Source organism: Rattus rattus, chromosome 2, assembly GCF_011064425.1.
Source record: "Rattus rattus isolate New Zealand chromosome 2, Rrattus_CSIRO_v1, whole genome shotgun sequence".
Classification (NCBI taxonomy): Eukaryota; Metazoa; Chordata; class Mammalia; order Rodentia; family Muridae; genus Rattus; species Rattus rattus.
In genome coordinates, this window is record NC_046155.1 from 172,329,457 (window position 1) to 172,348,564 (window position 19,108).

The 19,108-nt window shown below is 49.9% G+C and overlaps 1 protein-coding gene and 1 pseudogene across 1 annotated transcript; one reads left to right on the plus strand and one right to left on the minus strand.

Moving 5' to 3' along the window:
* The first annotated feature begins 1,848 nt into the window (after window positions 1-1,848).
* Window positions 1,849-2,283, plus strand: LOC116892588 (annotated as a pseudogene).
* A 3,748-nt stretch (window positions 2,284-6,031) lies between these two features.
* On the minus strand, window positions 6,032-17,278 carry Ap2s1 (adaptor related protein complex 2 subunit sigma 1). Its single transcript, XM_032894366.1, has 5 exons — window positions 17,087-17,278; window positions 12,170-12,319; window positions 7,556-7,669; window positions 6,569-6,628; window positions 6,032-6,411 (listed from the first exon to the last, which is right to left on the minus strand). The coding sequence occupies exons 1-5, from the start codon at window positions 17,246-17,248 to the stop codon at window positions 6,310-6,312; spliced, it is 588 nt and encodes a 195-aa protein (XP_032750257.1). The 5' UTR covers window positions 17,249-17,278; the 3' UTR covers window positions 6,032-6,309.
* Window positions 17,279-19,108: the final 1,830 nt, after the last annotated feature.

Here is a 19,108-nt window from a genome sequence, read left to right on the forward strand (position 1 = left end):
AGACATGAATGCAAACAGAACACCCTTATACAGAAAATAAAATAAATTAAAACAATTTAAGTTAATAATAAGTAATTTATTTTTTTTGTTTGTTTGTTTTGAGACAAAGTCTCTCTGTACAGCCCTGACTGTCTTGGAACTCACTCTGTAGACTGGGCTGGCCTCGAACTCACAGAGATCTGCCTGCTTCTGCCTCCTGAGTGCTGGAATTAAAGGCATGCACCAACACTGCCCAGCTAAAATTATTTTTTTAGTGCTTTATTTTCATTTCATGTACATTGGTGTTTTGCTTGTATGTGTGTCTGTGTGAGGGGGTCTGATCCCCTGCAAGTGGAGTTACAGACAGTTGTGAGCTGCAACGAGGGTGCTGGGAATCGAACCCAGGTCCTCTAGAAGGGCAGCCAGTGTCTTAGCTGCTGAGCCATCTCTCCACCGTCTAAAATAAAATCTTATATATACATGCATACACACCTATCAAGAAGTTCCATGAAGGTTAGATCTCTGAGAGGGTTATTCAAGCCTGACGATCTGAATTTGATCCATGAAGTGTATGTGATGCATAGTGGAAGCCAAGAACTCTGGAAAGTTACTCACCTACCTTCCACGGGCACACACATACATTATGCATTACACACAAATGCATAATCACACACAATAATAATAGATAAAAATAAAAAAGAGAGGCTAATGTGGTGATGCATACTTTTTTTAATCCCAGCACTCTGGAGGCAGAGGCAGGGGGATCTCTTTGAGTTCAGGGCCAGTCTGGGGGAGCTCCAGGACAGTCAGAAATACACAGAGAGGCCTTGTCTCAAAACAAAATAAAACAAAAAACAGAGAGAGAGAGAGAGAGAGAGAGAGAGAGAGAGAGAGAGAGAGAGAGAGAACGCAGACGGACAGCTCAGAATTAAGAACATTGGCTGCAGCTAGGTGTGGAGGCAGGTGGATCTCTGTGAGTTCGAGGACAACCTGGTTTACAGAGTTCTAGGACAGCCAGGGCTACACAGAGAAACTCTGTTTCCAAAAACAAAAAACAAAACAAAACAAAACGAGAACCCAACAACAACAACAACAACAAAGGTTTTATTGGGGGCTGGAGAGATGGCTCAGAGGTTAGGAGCACTGGCTATTCCTCTAGAATCCCAAAAACCACATGGTGGCTAACAATCATTTGTAATGGGGTCCGATACCCTCTTCTGGTGTGTTTGAAGACAGTGACGTTGTACTCACATTTAAAAAGTTTTATTTTGGGGTTGGGGATTTAGCTCAGTGGTAGAGCGCTTGCCTAGCAAGTGCAAGGCCCTGGGTTCAGTCCCCAGCTCTAAAAAAAAAAAAGAAAAGAAAAAAAAGTTTTATTTTGAATGTGTGTGTGTGTGTGTGTGTGTGTGTGTGTGTGTGAGAGAGAGAGAGAGAGAGAGAGAGAGTGAGAGAGTGTGTGTGTGTGTGTGTGTGTGGAGTGTATGTGTATGTGTATGGGCATGTGTTTGTGTGTGTGTGTGTGTGTGTGTGTGCACATGGGCATGCGTGCAGGTGTACGTGTGTTCATGTGCTAGCCTCTTGCAAGGCCATGCAGACATCACGTTCTCTTGGTCACTAAGGCTAAATCTTAACTTCGGGTTGGGCAATCTGTCTCATATTTGGACTTAAAATGACGGTGCCTTTCCTTGAGGCTTAGTTTTCCCATGAGTCTCTGTTTCCTGGGATTTCTGTAACAGTCCCCAGAAAGATGTGGCTTTGACAATAGGAACTTTCAAATGAATCTGGTGAGACAGATATGGTGGGCCAAGCTCAAAAATCCCAACATTTGGTAAACTGAAGCACAAGAATATTGACTTTAGAGCGGCAGCCGGCTTGGGGCGGTCCTGAGCTGGGTCACATAGCTCAGGTCCCGGACTTGGGTCACACCGCGCTTTGCACCATCCTCCGGCCGTCGCTCTCAGTCTCTCTGCCACCATGCCTATGTTCATCGTGAACACCAACGTTCCCCGCGCCTCCGTGCCAGAGGGGTTTCTCTCCGAGCTCACCCAGCAGTTGACCCAGGCCACCCGCAAGCCGGCACAGTACATCGCAGTGCACGTGGTCCCGGACCAGCTCATGACTTTTAGCAGCACAAACGACCCCTGCGCCCTCTGCAGCCTGCACAGCATCGGCAAGATCGGTGGCGCCCAGAACCGCAACTACAGCACGCTGCTGTCAGCCCGGACCGGGTCTACATCAACTATTACGACATGAACGCAGCCAACGTGGGCTGGAACGGTTCCACCTTCGCTTGAGCCCGGGCCTCACTTAACCTGCACCGCTGTTCTTCGAGCCTTGCTGCACGCAGCGTTCTGTGAGACCAAAAAAAAAAAAAAAAAAAAAAAAAAAAAATGTTGACTTTAACATGTGCCACCACTGCTTGCCTAAAATCTTTGATTTATTTTTATTTCATATGCGTTGGTGTTTCGCCTGTATGTGTGTCTGTGTGAGCTGCTATGTAGGTCCTGAGAATTGAACATGAGTTAAACAGTGAAACTCAGTCTCAAAACCTATCAGTAAGCCTGGTAGTGCAGGGCTATAAACTCTGCACTTGAGGGGCTGAGGCGTAAGGATCACAGGTTCAAGGCCGGTTAGGTTAGAAAGTGAGTTGAAGGCTAGTCTGGATATTTAGTGAGTCTTGACTCTAAAAATAAAAAGGACAGTGGAAGGCTTGGTCTGTATAAGAGGGTTGGACATACAGCATCTGCCTGAAATACTCCAGCAATCAGCTTGGGGACTCTATGAAGCTCACTTATTAGAAGGTATCATCAGTGCTAGGGCCTTTACTTAGCCCATACAGGGCTGTCTGTTCAATCCCCATTAGCACGCGCGTGCACACGCACACACAAACACACACACACACACAAACAACCCTGTGCATTGAGAAGTTACTTCCTTTCTCTCCACACTAATCAGCTTTCCATGTTAATGGATTTGTTTACTCTGGGCATTTGGACATTTCATATTGGAGCAGGCACTAACATGGTAGTTTTATTTTTATTTTTTTATTTATTCATTTATTTATTATATGTCTTCAGAAACCAGAAGGTCTTGTGATAGTTACAGATGGATGAGCCACCATGTGGTTCTGGGAATTGAACTCAGGACCCTGGAAGAGCAGGTGCCTAACCTCTGAGCCCTGCCCCGGTAGTTTTATTTATATTCTATTTATTATATGGAAACAGGGTCTTGTGTAGTTGAGGATGACTCGGGTCTCCAGGTCCTCCTACCTGCACCCACATCTCTCCTTGGTGGTCCTTTGTGTCTTCCTCCCCTCCCATCGGATGCACTGTCCACGCTGTGGTGTGTATCAAAGCTCCAATTCATTTTACGGCGGGATGATTTCTGTCCGCGTGGACTGATGCTTTCCTTCATCGATGGCCTGGCACAGCATCCGGGTTGACTTCTGTGAACACAGCTGCCACGGACACGTGTAGGCACATGTGTGTGTGTGTGTGTGTGTTGTGTGTGTGTGTGTGTACAGAAGATTTTATTTCGAGTAAATTGATAGGAGCAGCATTGCTGAGTCATGGGGTGTGTGTTTGCCTTGGTAAGGAGCTGCTTGGCTCCTTCCCAGCCTCCCTGTTCAATTTTGCACGCCCACCTCCCGGGTCGAGAGGCTCAGCCCACGTGAGGTCACTACTGTGTGTGTGTGTGTGTGTGTGTGTGTGTGTGTGTGTGTGTGTGTGATATGTATACATATGTCAGAAGGAGTTCAGAAGTCAGCTTTTGGAAGTCAGTCCTCTTCCACCTCGTTGAGGTGGGGTTTGTTTTGTCTCTGCTTATGTACTCTGGGGTAACTGGCCTGTGCACTTCCGGTGGTTCTCTTGTATCGGGCTCCCATCTTGCCATATGAAGGTTTTTGTTTTGGTTTTGTTTTGTTTGGTTTGGTTCTAGGGATCTGCCTCAAGCTTACTTAGAAAGTTCTTCAATGGCTGGGCCATCTGGCTGGCCTGGTTTAGTTCTGTTTCAGTCATTGGATAGGTTTATGATACTCTCAATAGCATTTCTAAAAATGCTTTGATTTCTAGGCAGGATTTCACATAACCCAGGTCGGTTTTGAATCTGTCAAGTAGAGCTTGAATTCCTGATCCTCTTGTGTCTACCTCCACAGTGCTGGGGTTACATATATGGGTCACAATGCCTACTTTATGTGGTGCTGGGAATTGAACCCAGGGTTTTGTGCATGTTAGGCCAGCACTCTACCAACAGAGCCACATCCCCGTCCGTTTGTCTTTACCTCTGTGGTCTTGATAATGCCCCGACACACTGGAGCTGCTTAATGTCTACAAAATAATGTGTGTTTGCTCCTAGATTAATGGAATACTCACACATCACACAAACACAGAGGAGGAAAAACTATTATCACCAGCTGAGCAAGTAATTCCAGCATTGGGGAAGTTGAGGCAGGAGGATGGTAATGAGTTCAAGGCAGCTTGGGTTATGCAGGTGAGACAAACTGACTGATTTTCCTAAAGGCCATGGCCACTATGGGTTGCACCTGCCTCTTGCAGAGGTTAAGTCTGAGAGAAGGCATCATGACATATATCCCCTGCTTGCCTACGGTGCCAGTCAGAGGTGGGGATAGTGGCCATCACACACTGTTCTCAGAGGCCATCGGCTGGACAAACTGCTCAGAGATATGAAACATACACGGCCGTTTCTCCTCTAGGCCTTTAAGTACACCTTTTACTTATTGGGTGGGGACAGGGATGGACACACATGCCACAGTATGCTTATGGAAGTCAGAGGACAACCTTGTAGGTGTTGGTTCTTTCTACTGTGTGGGTCTGGGGATTACACTTGGCCCATCAGGGTTGGTAGCAAGCATCTCACCTGCTCTTTCTCCAATTTTTCCTTCTTCTTCTTTGTATTGAGAATTGAACTCAAGGCCTCACACATACTTACTGGGCAATCTACCACTGAGCCACATCCCCAGCCCCTCCCTGGGGGATTCCAGGCAGGGGCTCTACCACTGAGCCACACCCCCAGCCCCTCACTGGGGGATTCCAGGCAGGGGCTCTACCACTGAGCCATGCCCCCAGCCCTTTTTGCCTTTCTAGATTGGGTCTTATTTATTTGCTTGGACTGGCCTTGACCTCACTGTAGCACAGGCAAGCCGTGAATTTGTGATCCTCCTGCCTCAATCTCTTACGTATCTGGCATTAAGTCATGTGACCCCCACCCGGGGCCTGGTTTAAGGGTCTTTTCTATTGTCACACTGGCCAGAGGTCTACTGTCATACTCAGTGGGTAAAAGCTCGAGTCTACCCAGGCTAAGTACAGACAACACCAGGAATTGGCCCAGACCACTTGGCAATGGCTATTGGTGAGGAACTAAACCATCTCCCAGGGCCATGGGGCCTAGTAGGTAGAAATGAAGATTTGGAAGCACCGTCCGCAGCTCCACACCAACCTAAAGCAGGCAGTGAACTTTGCTTTAGTCTTGTCATCTTCCTGGGTCCAGTCGTCTCCCTCGGAAAAACAGACAACTAGGCACCCTTCCTCATAATCTTGTAAGCACAAAGTAATTTCTCAGAAACTGGATGTAGAAACACACTGCAATCCCTGATCTTGGGGGTGGGAGTCAAGACTCCTCCTTAAAAATCCAGGAGCTGAGCTGGAACTTGTGGCTCGCCCCTTAATCTCAGCACTCGGGAGGGAGGGTTAGGTGAGTTCCAGGTTAGGCAAAACTACACAGTGAAGCCATCTCCCAAAACCAAACCAAACCAAACCCAGGGCTGGGTGTGCACGCTGGCACGGCTGGCAGACTCGGTGCTGTTAGGTGCAGTCACTGAGTAGCATTTTGGAGCGAGTGTTTCATCGGGGGAACTGTTATCCCTCACAGTGTTGGTGGCCCTGTGTGGCAGAAGTATGTCTAACGTATGCTTAGCTCTCTGCTTTTCTCAGACCAATGTGATGTTGTTGAGTGACTCCCTGATGGACCAAGGGCAAGGCTTCTGAAGGGTCCCTGGCTCCCCGGGTGAGTAGACAGACGACGGTCAGACAGCCAGGCCAGGCAGGACCACAGGTTTATTGGGGGCTGCACACACACACACTCACAGCATCACACGACAATGGCACAGTTACTCGGGACATCACGGTGGCCTCTGCCATCCACGTAGGGCCCAGAGGCAGTGGGTTCTGGCCTCCTCCCCTGTGGCCTAGACCCTGCTGGGTCACTCCTCTGGGCCAGCTGAGGAAGGGAGGGGGCTGCTGGGGTGGGCCTCGAGCCTGGCAGGGGACGAGCAGGCAGGTTGGCCCAGCAGGCCGGGCTGGGCGGAGGCCCGCCTCACTCCAGCGACTGCAGCATCAGCAGCTGCTTCAGCACCTTCGTCTGGCTCGTCTCTCGGATCTCTCCTGCCAGGAACATCTCATCTACCACCGTGTAAACCTGGGCAAGGAAGGAGGGCAGGAAAAGCCGGGGTGAGGGAGGGGTGCCAAGTGGGTGGACCCTGAGCAGAGAAACAGCATGGGGAGAGTGTGGGGTGTGTGGGGTGCCCGGGACACATCCCTACAGCCACTTCTTGCCCTCTTCCCCACAAGCCTACCTTGTAGAAGTTGAACACCAGGTCCAGTTCACAGACATTGTGGAAGTATTCATTTAACACCTGAGCGAGGGAGAAGAAGACCAGTGATAAGAGACAGGCACAGACAAGGTTGGCTCTGTGACCAACAGGGCTCGCTATGCAAAACTGAGTTTGAACCCTGTATCCCATGGTGGGAGGAGAGAACCAACTCCCAAACCTGTCCTCTGATTTCCATGGGTGAGCCATGGAAGGTACATGTGTGCCTACATGAGCACACACATCGCAGATGCTGGGCACACGCAGCGATATGAAACGAGACAGGCCCGGAGGCCCAGGATGTAGTTCAGTGTCTGCCAAGCACTCACGAAGCCCTGGGTCCCATTTCCAGCACAACATAAAACCTGCTCCGTGGAGGTAGAGGCAGGAATCCAAGGCCATCCCTGGCTATATATATAGCAAGATTGAGGCCAGCTGGGGCTCTATGAGACCTGTCTCAAAAAAGGGTGTGTGTGTGTGTGTGTGTGTGTGTGTGTGTGTGTGTGTGTGTGTGTGTGTGTGTGTGAGAATGTGCAACTGGAGAGATGGCTCGATGGTTAAGAGCACAGGTTGTCCTTCTAGAGAACTCAAAATACAGTTTCCAGCATCCACATCAGGTGGCTCACAACTGCCTGCAAGTCCAACACCAGGGGGTCTAATATCCAATGCTTTTTGGGTCCTCGGGTGCCTGCACATACACTGTACTTGTACACACAACGCATACAGGCACACACGCACGTGCGCACACCATTGTACAAGCACAGTCACACCATGACTATAATCAAAGGTGGAGCTGGGTAGTGGATGGGCAGATAGTGGAGGTCCTTGGCTGGAGCAGATGAGAGAGGTGAGGAGGGAGAGGCAGATTAGAAAGACAGACCCATGCACAGAGAGGGAGGCTGGGGGTAGCGTTTGGGGGGACGAGTGGCCACCCCAGCACTCCAGGGCCTCCTAGGCCGGCACCTGACTCACTTCTACGAAGTTGTGGATGGCCTCAAGATAGGCCAGATTGTTGTCGTTGACATCAACGCAGATGCAGAAGTAGAGGCCAGCGTAGCGCCGGTAGATGATCTTGAAGTTCCGGAACTGTGGGCAGAAAGGAGTCAGGTCTGAGCCTGGCAGAGTGGGCCAGATGCCAACTGTTCCACCGCGTGTGTGAGCCCAGGCATGGCTGTTCCTGCCTGGGCGAAGGGACAGAGTAGTGACAGCAGCAGAGTGGGATGGAAATCCCAGGGTTGGCAGGGAGGACTGGGTTTTGGGGGTTCAGGACAGTACCCTAATCCCTTTCATCCTGGGAGTCAGGGAGGTCTCCTGAAGGAGGGTACTGTGAGCTGAGAGCTGGAAGACAGGGGAGTTCCAGGCACAGGGAACAGATTGTGAAGGAGCCAGGGCAGGGACTGTGACTAGGCCTGGCAGCAGTGCGGGGCTAAGGCAGGAGGATCACATGTTTGAAGGAAGTCTGGGCTATGTAGTGGGCCCTAACTCAATGCAAAACAGAAATAGGTTTCAGCTGGTTTGTTGTTTTGGCATGGAATCTACCAGGTAGCCAGGCTGAGACTGCACTGGCTATGTAGCTGAGGATGGACCTGAACTTCTCATCCCTGTTCCTCCTTTCCTGGTTCTGGGATCACAGACATGCAGCACTACACTTGGCTCAAAGGCTCAGGAGGCTGAGAGGAAGGCATTTCAGCTCAGCCTGGGCAGCATAAACAAACAAACAAAACACAGAAGTTCTTACTTTGGGGCATTCTGAACTTTAGAGTTCTAGGTAATGGACACTCAACTCACACATGTAAATATTAGAATAATGCTCACATTGCTCCAGACAGACCTGTGCTGGGGTCGACTTAATGCTATGCATGTACACTGAATAAAGACAAAGACAGATGCACAGGGGCTGGGGCGTGGCTCAGTGGTAGAGCCCCTGCCTGGAATCCCCCAGTGAGGGGCTGGGGGCGTGGCTTAGTGGTAGAGCCTCTGCCTAGAATCCCCCAGGGAGGGGCTGGGGGCGTGGCTCAGTGGTAGAGACCCTGTCTAGAATCCCCCAGTGAGGGGCTGAGGCTGTCAGTGGTGGAGCCCCTGCCTAGTATGCATGAGGCTCTGTGTTCTGGCCTCAGCACAGTGAAGGAACAAAAGGAGTGCAGAGTTAACACAGGTAAGGATGTGCACATTGGGATGTGGCTGGTGTTTAGCCAAACTCTAGTTCTCTGGGATGTGTGTAGAGCACCATCTGGTGATAACTGTGGTGAACTACATATTTTGGGTCCTGGAATTTTATTTTTTCAGCTCAGCTCTTTTTTTTTTTTTTTTGTTTTTTTTTTTTTATTTTTTTACCACTGAGCCTAAATCCCCAGCCCCAACTCAGCTCATTTTTAAAGATATTATTTTGCTCGTTATTTATGTATTATTTGTAGAGACAAGGCTTCTCTATACAACTCTGCTTTGGAACGTTATATACAGACCAGACTAGCTTCAACTCTTTCCTGATCTTTCCACCTCAGAGACAAAGACAGAAGGTAACCAGGACTACAGAGAGGACTACAGAGGTCTAAACCAGGAGAAAAAGCTGGGTGGTGGTGGCAAACGCCTTTAATCCCAGCACTCAGGAAGCAGAGGCAGGAGGATCTGAGTTTGAGGCCAGCCTGGTCTACAGCGTGAGTGAGTTTCCCAAGAGCCAGGGCTGCACAGAGAAACCCTGTCTTGAAAAAGTAACTCCTGGCCCCCACTCCCTAAAAGAGACAGGCCGGGAGCAGCTCATCCACAGTCTCACTATGCAACAAAGAGGCAGGCGCCGTGCCACATGCTCTCGCCTCAGTGCTGGCGGCTGGGACAGGCGGCTCGCTGGAGTTTTCTGGTCTGTCAGGTTAGACTAACCAGTGCACGCCAGGCCATAATGAGAGATCCTTATCTCAAAACACAAGGTAGACAGCTCCTGAGGAATGGCCCTCAAGGTTGACCTCTGGCCTCTGCACTCTGCCCTGTCACACACATAAACACACAGAGGAATTCAGTGCCTGTGTTACAGGCATGCACCTCGGTGTTAGGGCTACAGGTATATACTACAATGTTAGAGTTGCAAGGATGCACTTTTCCCCCTCAAGATAGTGTGTATGTAGCCCATCTTGGACACAAACTCACCATGTAGCTACGGAACCGTCTTGCCCCTGCTTCTCAAATGTCGGATTAGAGGCAGAGGCTACCACCCTATGTGATGCATTCTGGGCAAGCACTTTACCAACTGAACCCCAGCCTCAGCCTTCCATGTGACTTTCTTTTTGCAGACAGGGTTTCAATATGTAGCTCAGGCAGGCTAGAAACTCTCTATGGAGACCAGGCTAGCCTTGAACTCATAGAGATTGGCTGCTTCTACCTCCTTGGTGCTGGATTAAGGGTGTGAGCCATCAGTCCTAGTAGCCACCAAGTTTCTTAAGAGTATTAGCACTGTCACTATTCCCAGCTCAGGACTTCGCACGTGGCTGACTTCAGGTGGCATCTGCTCAGTGTCATCTCAGTTCAAGGCAGCACCGGGGACACCGTGAGACAGGCTCAGCTTCTCTAACAGGCTCAGAGTGCAACGGGGGTCCTGAGCTGTCCCTAGATGGGAAGGACCTGGGATGAAATGGCATGCACCTGGCCGTGCTTCTTCACTGTCCCAGCGAGTCCCCGCGCCTGGGTACCCCGACATGCTCAAACTCCATTTTCATTTCCTTCTCCAGACTCTCCCACATTGGTGACTGCCACTCTACACACACCTCTACAGAATGAGAGCAGACACCAACCTCCTGCTTCTCACCCCCAACCTGCTGTGTGTGTGTGAGTGTGAGTATGAGTGTGTGAGTGTGTGTGAGTGTGTGTGTGAGAGTGTGTGTGAGTGTGTGTGAGTGAGTGTGTGAGTATGAGTGTGTGTGTGAGTGAGTGTGTGAGAGTGTGTGTGTGAGTGTGTGTGAGTGTGAGTGTGTGTGTGAGTGTGAGTGTGAGTGTGTGTGTGTGAGTGAGTGTGTGTGAGAGTGAGTGTGAGTGTGTGTGTGGGTGTGTGTGAGTGTGAGTGTGAGTATGAGTGTGTGAGAGTATGAGTGTGAGTGTGAGTATGAGTGTGTGAGAGTATGAGTGTATGAGTGTATGAGTGAGAGTATGAGTGTGAGTGTGAGTATGAGTATGTGAGAGTATGAGGTGTGGTGTGAGTATGAGTGTGTGAGGTGTGTGTGTGAGTATGGGTGTGTTGAGTGTGAGTGTGAGTGTGTGTGAGTGTGTGTGTGTGTGTGTGTGTGTGTGTGTGTGTTAGAAGAACGGGGCCATCAGCTGGGAACTCATATGAGAGCCGCCCACCCCTGCTGTGATGCTGTTTCATCACCAGCATCCCTTTGTGTGACACTGGTCCTACCTTGAAGGTCTCCTGCTTCTGCTCTTGCTTCTTAAAGGGGATCCCAGCCAAGTGTGGTGGTACAGCCTTGTAATCCCAGCACCAAGGAGGCTGAGGCTGGAGGATTATGAGTTTGAAGCCAGCCACGAGATGGACTAGACCTGTGTTCCCCTGCACTCAGGTGGCTGAGGCAGGAGGACTGCTGCAAGTTCAAGGTAAGCCTGGACTACATGGTGACTTTCAGGCTAGCCTGGGCTGCAGAGTGAGACCCTGTCTCAAAAAGGCAAAACCCAGGTAACCTGGACATTTGGGAGGTAAAGGCAGGTGAATCAGGAATTCAAAGCTATTCTCAGCTGGATAGTTTGGGGCAGGCTGGAGGCACACAAGGCCCTGTTTTTAAAAATGAATACACAGAAAAACAACGTAAAGTTGACACTAAAAAACTATGGCAGCAGATAGAGGCACTTTGCAAGCCTGGCCCCAAGGTCCATCCCTTGAGCCCACAGAAAGGTGGAGGGAGAAACTGAGTCCACCAAGCTGTCCTCTGACCTCCACACACATACACACTGTGGCGCACATGCTCTCCCCCACAACAGTAAATAAGTACCCAGACAGATGGGGGATCCTGGAAGTTTGTGCCATCTCATGTCCCCTGCTCAAAACCGTTCTGTGGCTCTGGCCACTAAGTATGCCAGAAGATCTCGGGACCTCAGTCAGCCACAGGTTCTCCTCGCCTGCCCCTCCTGGAACTCTCCACCCTCGCTTCTGCCTCAGGGCTTTTGCACCTGCTCCTCCCCTGAGGCTTGGAATGTTCCCTGCTCTGAAAACGTCTACTCCCTCAGCCCTTCAGATCTTGGCGGAAGGTCACCTGAGTGAACCAGGTGTGTGGGTGTGTGGAGGATCCGAACTCGACTCCTCACGAAGGAGTACTCTTTCCTCACTGAGCCACGCCCACAGCCCCTGAAAGAGAAACCCAGCTAAAAGCGTGGATTAGAGGATTAGAGGATTAGTGGATTAGAGCGGATAGAGGAGGGGGTTGGGGATGTAGCTCAGTGGTAGAGCGCTTGCCTAGCAAATGCAAGACCCTAGGTTTGGTCCCCAGCTCGAAAAAAAAAAGAAAAAAAAAAAAAAAAAAAAAAAAAGAGTGGATAGAGGAGGTGGAGGGAGGGGTGTGGTGCCGGAGGCAGAGGTGTCAGGGAAGTAGGCACGGGAAGGGTGTCAGTCACCTCCACAAAGTTGGTGTGCTTGGCATCTCTGACGGTGACCACGGCGTGCACTTCCTCGATCAACTTCTGCTTCTCGTCATCATCGAACTGCATATACCACTTGGCCAGGCGTGTCTTGCCTGCTCGGTTCTGGATGAGAATGAATCGGATCTAGAGCAAGCAGGGGAGGAGATGGGGAGGAGATGAGTGGAGGCAGGGTGGAGTGGGGGAGACTCGGGACTACGACGACGGACACAGGTCAGGGTGGGCTCCACGAGACACCCTATGGGAGAGATGGCGGGGCCCAGGCTGGACATGGGTTGCAGTCTCGCTTCCACTGAGTGGCTGACCAAGTCCCAGGCTCCAGCTCATCTTATATCCATCTCTGATGCCACCACATTACCCTCAAATCAAGCTGTCCAAGATGCTCCACCTTATCAGGGATCGGGGATCGTTCCTGGTGCTGGGGAAACACTGTGGGCCTGTGTGAGCCAGGCAGGAGCTGAGCCACGCCTGCAGCTGCTCCCTGGGGGACTCGGGACAAGTGCTTTTGCTGAGCCAGGCCACACCAGGCCACACTGTGGGATGACAGGCACTACCACTGAACAAGTCATAAGCCATCTGTCCCACTGTTGGCCACATAAGTACTCAATTGTATTTATATTTAGACTTCGTGTGTCTGCGTTCCTACTACGTGCCTTTTTTTTTTTTTTTTTTTTGGAGACTGTGTCTCCTGCAGCCCAGGATGGCTTCAAACTTACTACACGGCCAAGCAGACCTTGAACTCCTGCTCTTCTTGTTTCCACTTCCCAAATGCCGGGGTCATAGGCATGTAACAGAGCTCGGCTGTATTTGGTTACTTGTGTTCCTATGTGTACTTGCGTGCAGGTGCCCATAGAGACCAGAAGCATCAGACCTCTAGGAGCTTAGCACTCCGGGTGGCTGTGAATGGGTGTGCTCCACCCGATGTGGGAGCCAGGACCAAGTCTGGATCCTCTGCAGGAGCAGTCAGTGCTCTTAACTGCTGAGCCACCTCTCCAGCCCTTGTTTTTCTGTTTGTTTTTTTTTTTTTTTTTTAAAGACAGGGCCTCCCTATGCAGCCTAGGTTTGCTAAGAACTTGGGGCAATCCCCCTGCCTCAGCCTCTCAAAGTTCTGAGATTACAAGTGTGGGCCACTATGACTGGGTTTACTGGTGCTTGGGTGGAATCCCCAGACCCTGGAGGCAGAGGCAGGAGGATTACTGTAAGTATGAGGCAAGCTTAAGCTTAGTTTACATACTGAGTTCTAGACCATCAGAGGCTACAATATCAAACCCGGTCTCAAAAATAACAAAAAAACAAAACAAAACAAAACAAAAAAAACCCAAAGTCAGACAGCACAACTTCACCCCTGCAAATGTTCTGAGATAACCCCTTAGCCCATTCCTGCCTCAGCCTGAAAGCGCTGCAGCTGCAGGCCTATCCCACCCACTTCCCGATTACGGGCCAGCGCTGCTCCACTGACGGATCTCCACCACCTCACTCATTTATGCATCTTCAGCTCATGGCCAACCGTACAGCCTGCACTTCCGAGCTACAGTGAGAAACGGCATACAAGTCTGTGCGTATGGCTTGGTTTCTGGCTAGCTACTAGAGCAGAACTGCTGGACTGCCGGCAAACTGTCCGTCCTCTCCGGGAGGTGTTAGAGAGCTTTCCGGCATCTGGTGCTTGCTTGTGTGGAAGTCAGAAGGTTTTGAGGGGGGCCATTTGTCCCTTCCCACCTTGGGTTCCTGGTATAAAACTCAGGTTGTCGGGACTATGTGACAAGTGCTTTTATCCTCAGAGCCACTTCAACCATGGTGTTTGTTGTTTTGTTGAATTCCCAGCTGGAACCTGGAGCCTCGCACCTTCCAGGCAGAGCAAGTGGGCCTTCTTGACACTTAAATATGCAAACTGTTGGGGGCCTCAGTGTACTGCACCGTGAGCTGTGCCTGAGCTGTGCCCTGAGCTGCACTGTGATCCTGAGCTGCACTGTGATCCGTAAACCACAAAAGAAAAACCACCCACAGGGGGTCTGACTCGACCACACATTCTGTGTTAACCTGACTACCTTCTGTCTGGCTCAGAAGGTCACCTGTCAGAGAGCAATTCTGAAAGCTGAGTGAGTCAGGTGGACCTGGTGGCACAGGCCTATCAGCCCAGCTTTTTGGGAGGCTGAGGCAAGAGGATCACAAGTTCAAGGACCGCCTAGGCAGCTTGGTGAGATGAGAGGATGAATCGCAGATAGAGTGCTTGCTTGCTTACTATGCTCCAGGCCTGGGGCTCAATCCCCAGTACTACAGGAAACAAAACAACTGAGTTAAAGCCGTAAGTGCTCAGCACAGTCCCCAGTCCTCACCGAGTCCCCAGTAAAATGAGCAATCGTGTGACCTAGTCCAGTGGTCTTCAACCTTCCTAATACTTTTGGGGGTTCCTCATGTTGTGGGGACCCCCAACCATAAAATTTTTGTTACTACTTCATAACTGTAGTTTTGGTACTGCTATGAATCAGAATATAAATATCTGTGTTTTCTGATGGTCTTAAGTGACCCCCATGACGGGCACTGAACCCCCAGAGGGGACATGATGGTTGAGAACCGCTACCCTAGATGCATTCAGTCAAGCAGCTGAGAGCACACTCTGAGCCAGAAAACACTGGAGTACTAACAGGCAGTGGCTTTATGTTCAAGGGCAGGTCCCTTAACCCTGTGGGCCTCAGCTTCCCCTTCCATGTAATGGACATAATGGGGCTCCCTCCTTCACTAGACCAATGAATAGGGTAATATCGATACGAGGCCCAGCAGATGGCTACTATATGCTACACGTCATACAACCCCAGCCTGTAAAGTGTGGCCTATCATTTCACTTTCAGAAACTCATGCCCCAGCCATCCAGTGATGCACATCTGTGATTGTAGATACCGGGAATGCTAAGACCAGGAGGTTGGGAGTTCAAAGGCAGCCTGGAATACCTGCAAGACCCTGTCTAAGGAGAAGAAGAAGAGAAGAAAAGACACAGAGAGAGAGACAGACAGACAGAAGGAGGGTGAGTGTTCAGTAGGTACAGGCTCAGGTTGCCAGGCCAAAGACCCAAGTTTGATCCCTGAGACCCCACATAGTGGAAGGAGAGGGCTGACTCCACAGGTCACTTCGGACCTCCACATATGTAACATAAAATGAATAAAACACAAGAAAGGACTGAAGTGTAGTTCAGTGGCAGGAGATGTATGTGACTTACTACCACATACCAGGCTCTGGGTTTCATCCTCAATAAAAAGGAAAGGGGAGGGGGGCGTGCAGAGCGGGTGGAAGAGAGAGGAGGGAGAAGAGAGAAACCACAAGGCTGGGAATTTAGCTGAATGAGTAAAGTACTCATGCAGCATGCCCAAGACCCCAGGTTCAATCCTCTGCCAGGGTTCAATCCTAGGTACAGGGGGGGGGGGTGAAAAAAGAGAAAATCAGGGCTCAAAGTTTCCCTGCTGGGAAGCCTAGTTTTGAGTCCTGTCTGTCCAGACATATATACTCTTGCCCATTTTACAGATGATAAAGCTAAGACCCAAGGAAAGCATTTATCACAACCAGAAAGCAGAGCTAGTTCCTCAAAGTCTTTACCCTGAGCGCTGGATTCTTTCCTGGCCTCCATGGTCTTCTGTGAGCCTCATTCTTTACTCAATCCATCTGCCTTACTTAACCTAAGCAGAAAACCACCAACAGGATGTTACATGCTCCTTCCAAGAACTACTTCTGCTGAGCCAGGGAAACCCAGTTCTGGGCAGCTCAGGAAGGGAAGGGGTGGGCACAGGCAGGCTAGAGCAGGGCCCGGCACAGAAGCAAAGGGAATAATAGCTGGAAGCAGGGCTGAGTTAAGCCTTCTGTGTCCTACCCCTGACCCCCAACCAGTAGATCTTTCTGTTTCCCTCAGTGAGAACCGTTCTACTCCTGGGAACACATCTGAGAAGCCCCTAGTCCCTATATCCATGTGCTGAACCCTCAGGGAGCCTTCCGGCCATCACAGCCACCTCCCCTGATGTTCCGTTGTAACTTCCATCCCCCAACCTCCACCGCGCGCGCACCTTTGGCCCCACTCTGTGAAACTTCACCCAACCTTCATTACAAGCATCCCTTCTCCCTGTCCAAGGCTGGCTTCCCTTGTTACAAAGGTCGCATCGAAGTTACAAGTCCTCTACTGACATCTCTCTCCCAAGTCTTCTTCCCCAAGTCCCTATCCAAAGAACTCTCAGTTCCAAAAGGCCCATCTTGAAGGTGGAGGTTCCCCTAAATGCAGTGCTTAGTCCTTGCTCTCAAAGCTCCCCTCCTCAAATATCATGCCTCCAAGCCTACTCTGCACCCCAGACTTCTTCTCTGTGGAAGAGAAGCTTCCCCATTTTCTCCTAGAATCCACTTTCTACTGCTAGAGCCCTCACTCTTTTTTTTTTTTTTTTTTGCAGCAACCTAACCCTAAAAGTACAGGGGCCGACTTCCGGTCTCCAGGGTCCTCTTCTTCCCCTGGCCATATCCAACTTCCCAACACTAGCTCTCCTTAAAACCAGCTCCTTCCTTCTCCTAAGGAACCCTCCCTACACTGTCTGTAGAGTCTCCAGCTCTTCTCCATCATCCCTTCCTCATCTCCAATATCTTCTCCCGCCTCTGTGGTTTCAAAATCTCCCCCAAAAGTCTCCACCAGGGCAGTCCCTCCCCTGGACACTCTTTCCCCTCCAAATCCTTTGCTTGGAACCATAAGCACACCCCGCAGCGCAGCGTCGAGCCCCTAACCCCCATTCCTGACCCGAATCCCGAGAACCTGCGCCCGGCCCGGATCATCCGCGGCAGGAGGAAGCTTGTCAGCTCCAAACCGAAACCCCGGGGACCGTATATGAACCCTCCCTCTGCCTGTCCCCGGTACGACGCTCCCCCCGTTACCATGGCGACCCCTGTCTGGACCCCGAGGCCCGGGTCCCGCTGTAACTGGGCGGCTCCGGCTCTGCTTGCAGTTGTGGGGCCCAGGGCTAAAACTGACTTCCGGCAGGAGAACCCGCCTTCCTCTTCAGGCACGGCCCTCTGGGAGTTGTAGTTTAAACGCATGCGTTGGCAAGTAAAGGTGGCCCCAGACTAGAAGGCTTCCCAGCATGCTCTGCGATTGCCTTTTTCCTATCAAGAGAGCTAGCCTCCAAATGCATGCACCAAATGCATTGTGGATGAAGGTCTCTGTATAAGGACAATTTCCATAGGTTAAAAGTAGGCTGAGTGAGCGTTGCATTTCGGGAAATGTGGTTCTAGCGCTCCTCCATCCCAAAGCTATCCCTAAGGGCATGCTGGGAATAGAAGTTTTATTCTTTTGAGCTTTGTTTTAAATTATAATTATAATCTGCTCTCATAATATTTCCCCATTACCATTAGCTTACTTTCTTTCTCTTCCACCAAAATCCTTTCTTCCCCCAAATGTTCCTATTTTCGGTATTTTTTTTTTTTGCAGGGCGTGTGGCATTTATCTGGGGTTGCAGATAGGACGTTAATTACTCGGGTGAGGGCATCTTTTAACTGAATACACTACTGGGAATATGACTCACCCACTGCGACTGGTGAAAAATTAAAAAATTTTCACATACTTTATGTATTTGAGTTCTTATCTGCATGTATGTAAGTGTGCATGCAGTGTCCACAGAGGTAGAAGAGAGCATAAGAACCTAGGAGTTTGGGAGCCGAATCTGCAAGAGTAGCAAGAGCTCTTAAACACTGAGTCTTCTCTCCAGCATCTCAACCCCTTCCTAAACTGTGGTGAAATGTTGATGGGCCCAGTCTCTTACAGGCCTTGAGCAGTAACTCACAGCTGCTATTAAGTTCATGACATTATCTCTTTCACGTTCAGAAGGCATGTTTCAGCCTTCTCTCCAGTGATTTTGTTTTTTTAAACTCAGAATTTTATGTAGCCCAGACAGGCCTAGAACGAGCCTTGTAGGGGAGGATCTACTGGAGTCCTGATCCTCCAGCTTCGCTTCCCAAGGGGTTACATTAGAGGCATATGCCACCGCACCAGTCTCAGGAATAGTGGGTTGGTTATTTAATTGTTTGTTTGTTTGTTTGTTTATTTAGACAGGGTTTCTCTGTGTAGTCCTGGCTGTCTTGGAACTCACTCTGTACACCAGGCTGGCCTTGAACTCAGAGATATGCCTGCTGGGATTTAAGGTATGCACCACCACTGCCCAGCAGAAATAGTCTTAACAAGAAATTACCCTGTAGACCTAAAAATGTAACTGTCTTTCTATGCTTATGCAATGCTCTATTTAGTTGAGCCTAGGGATATGTTTTCTTATAAATATAAATACATAAGTACATAAAATAAAGATAGGAATTGGACAGACACAGTGTCTGTAAATCCATGGAAATGAATTGTTATGGATTTGAGGCTATCCTGTGTTCTATAAGGACTCTGGCTAGCCTGGATTACAGAGTCAGACTTTGTCTCAAAAATATAAAAACTGCACCAGGCAAATAGATCAATGGATAAAGACATCTGCTGCCAAGCCTGAGAGAACTGACTCCCTTCAGTTGTCCTCTGACTCACACACACACACACACACACACACACACACAGACACCACTAACATGCACACAAACACTCTCACACACATACATACAAACACTCACATACACACCACTGACATACACACATACACACATAAACACACACACCACTAGCACACAAAAACACACACACACCACTAACATACACACACAAACACACACAACACAAACACACACACACACACACACACACACAGATCTGTGTTCAATCTCTAGAACCTGTATGGAGGAAGGAGAGAACTGACTCCTCCAGTTGTCCTCTGACTTACACACACACACACACACACACACACACACACACACACACACACACACACACACACACTCACACAGACACTCACACAGACACACACACACCAC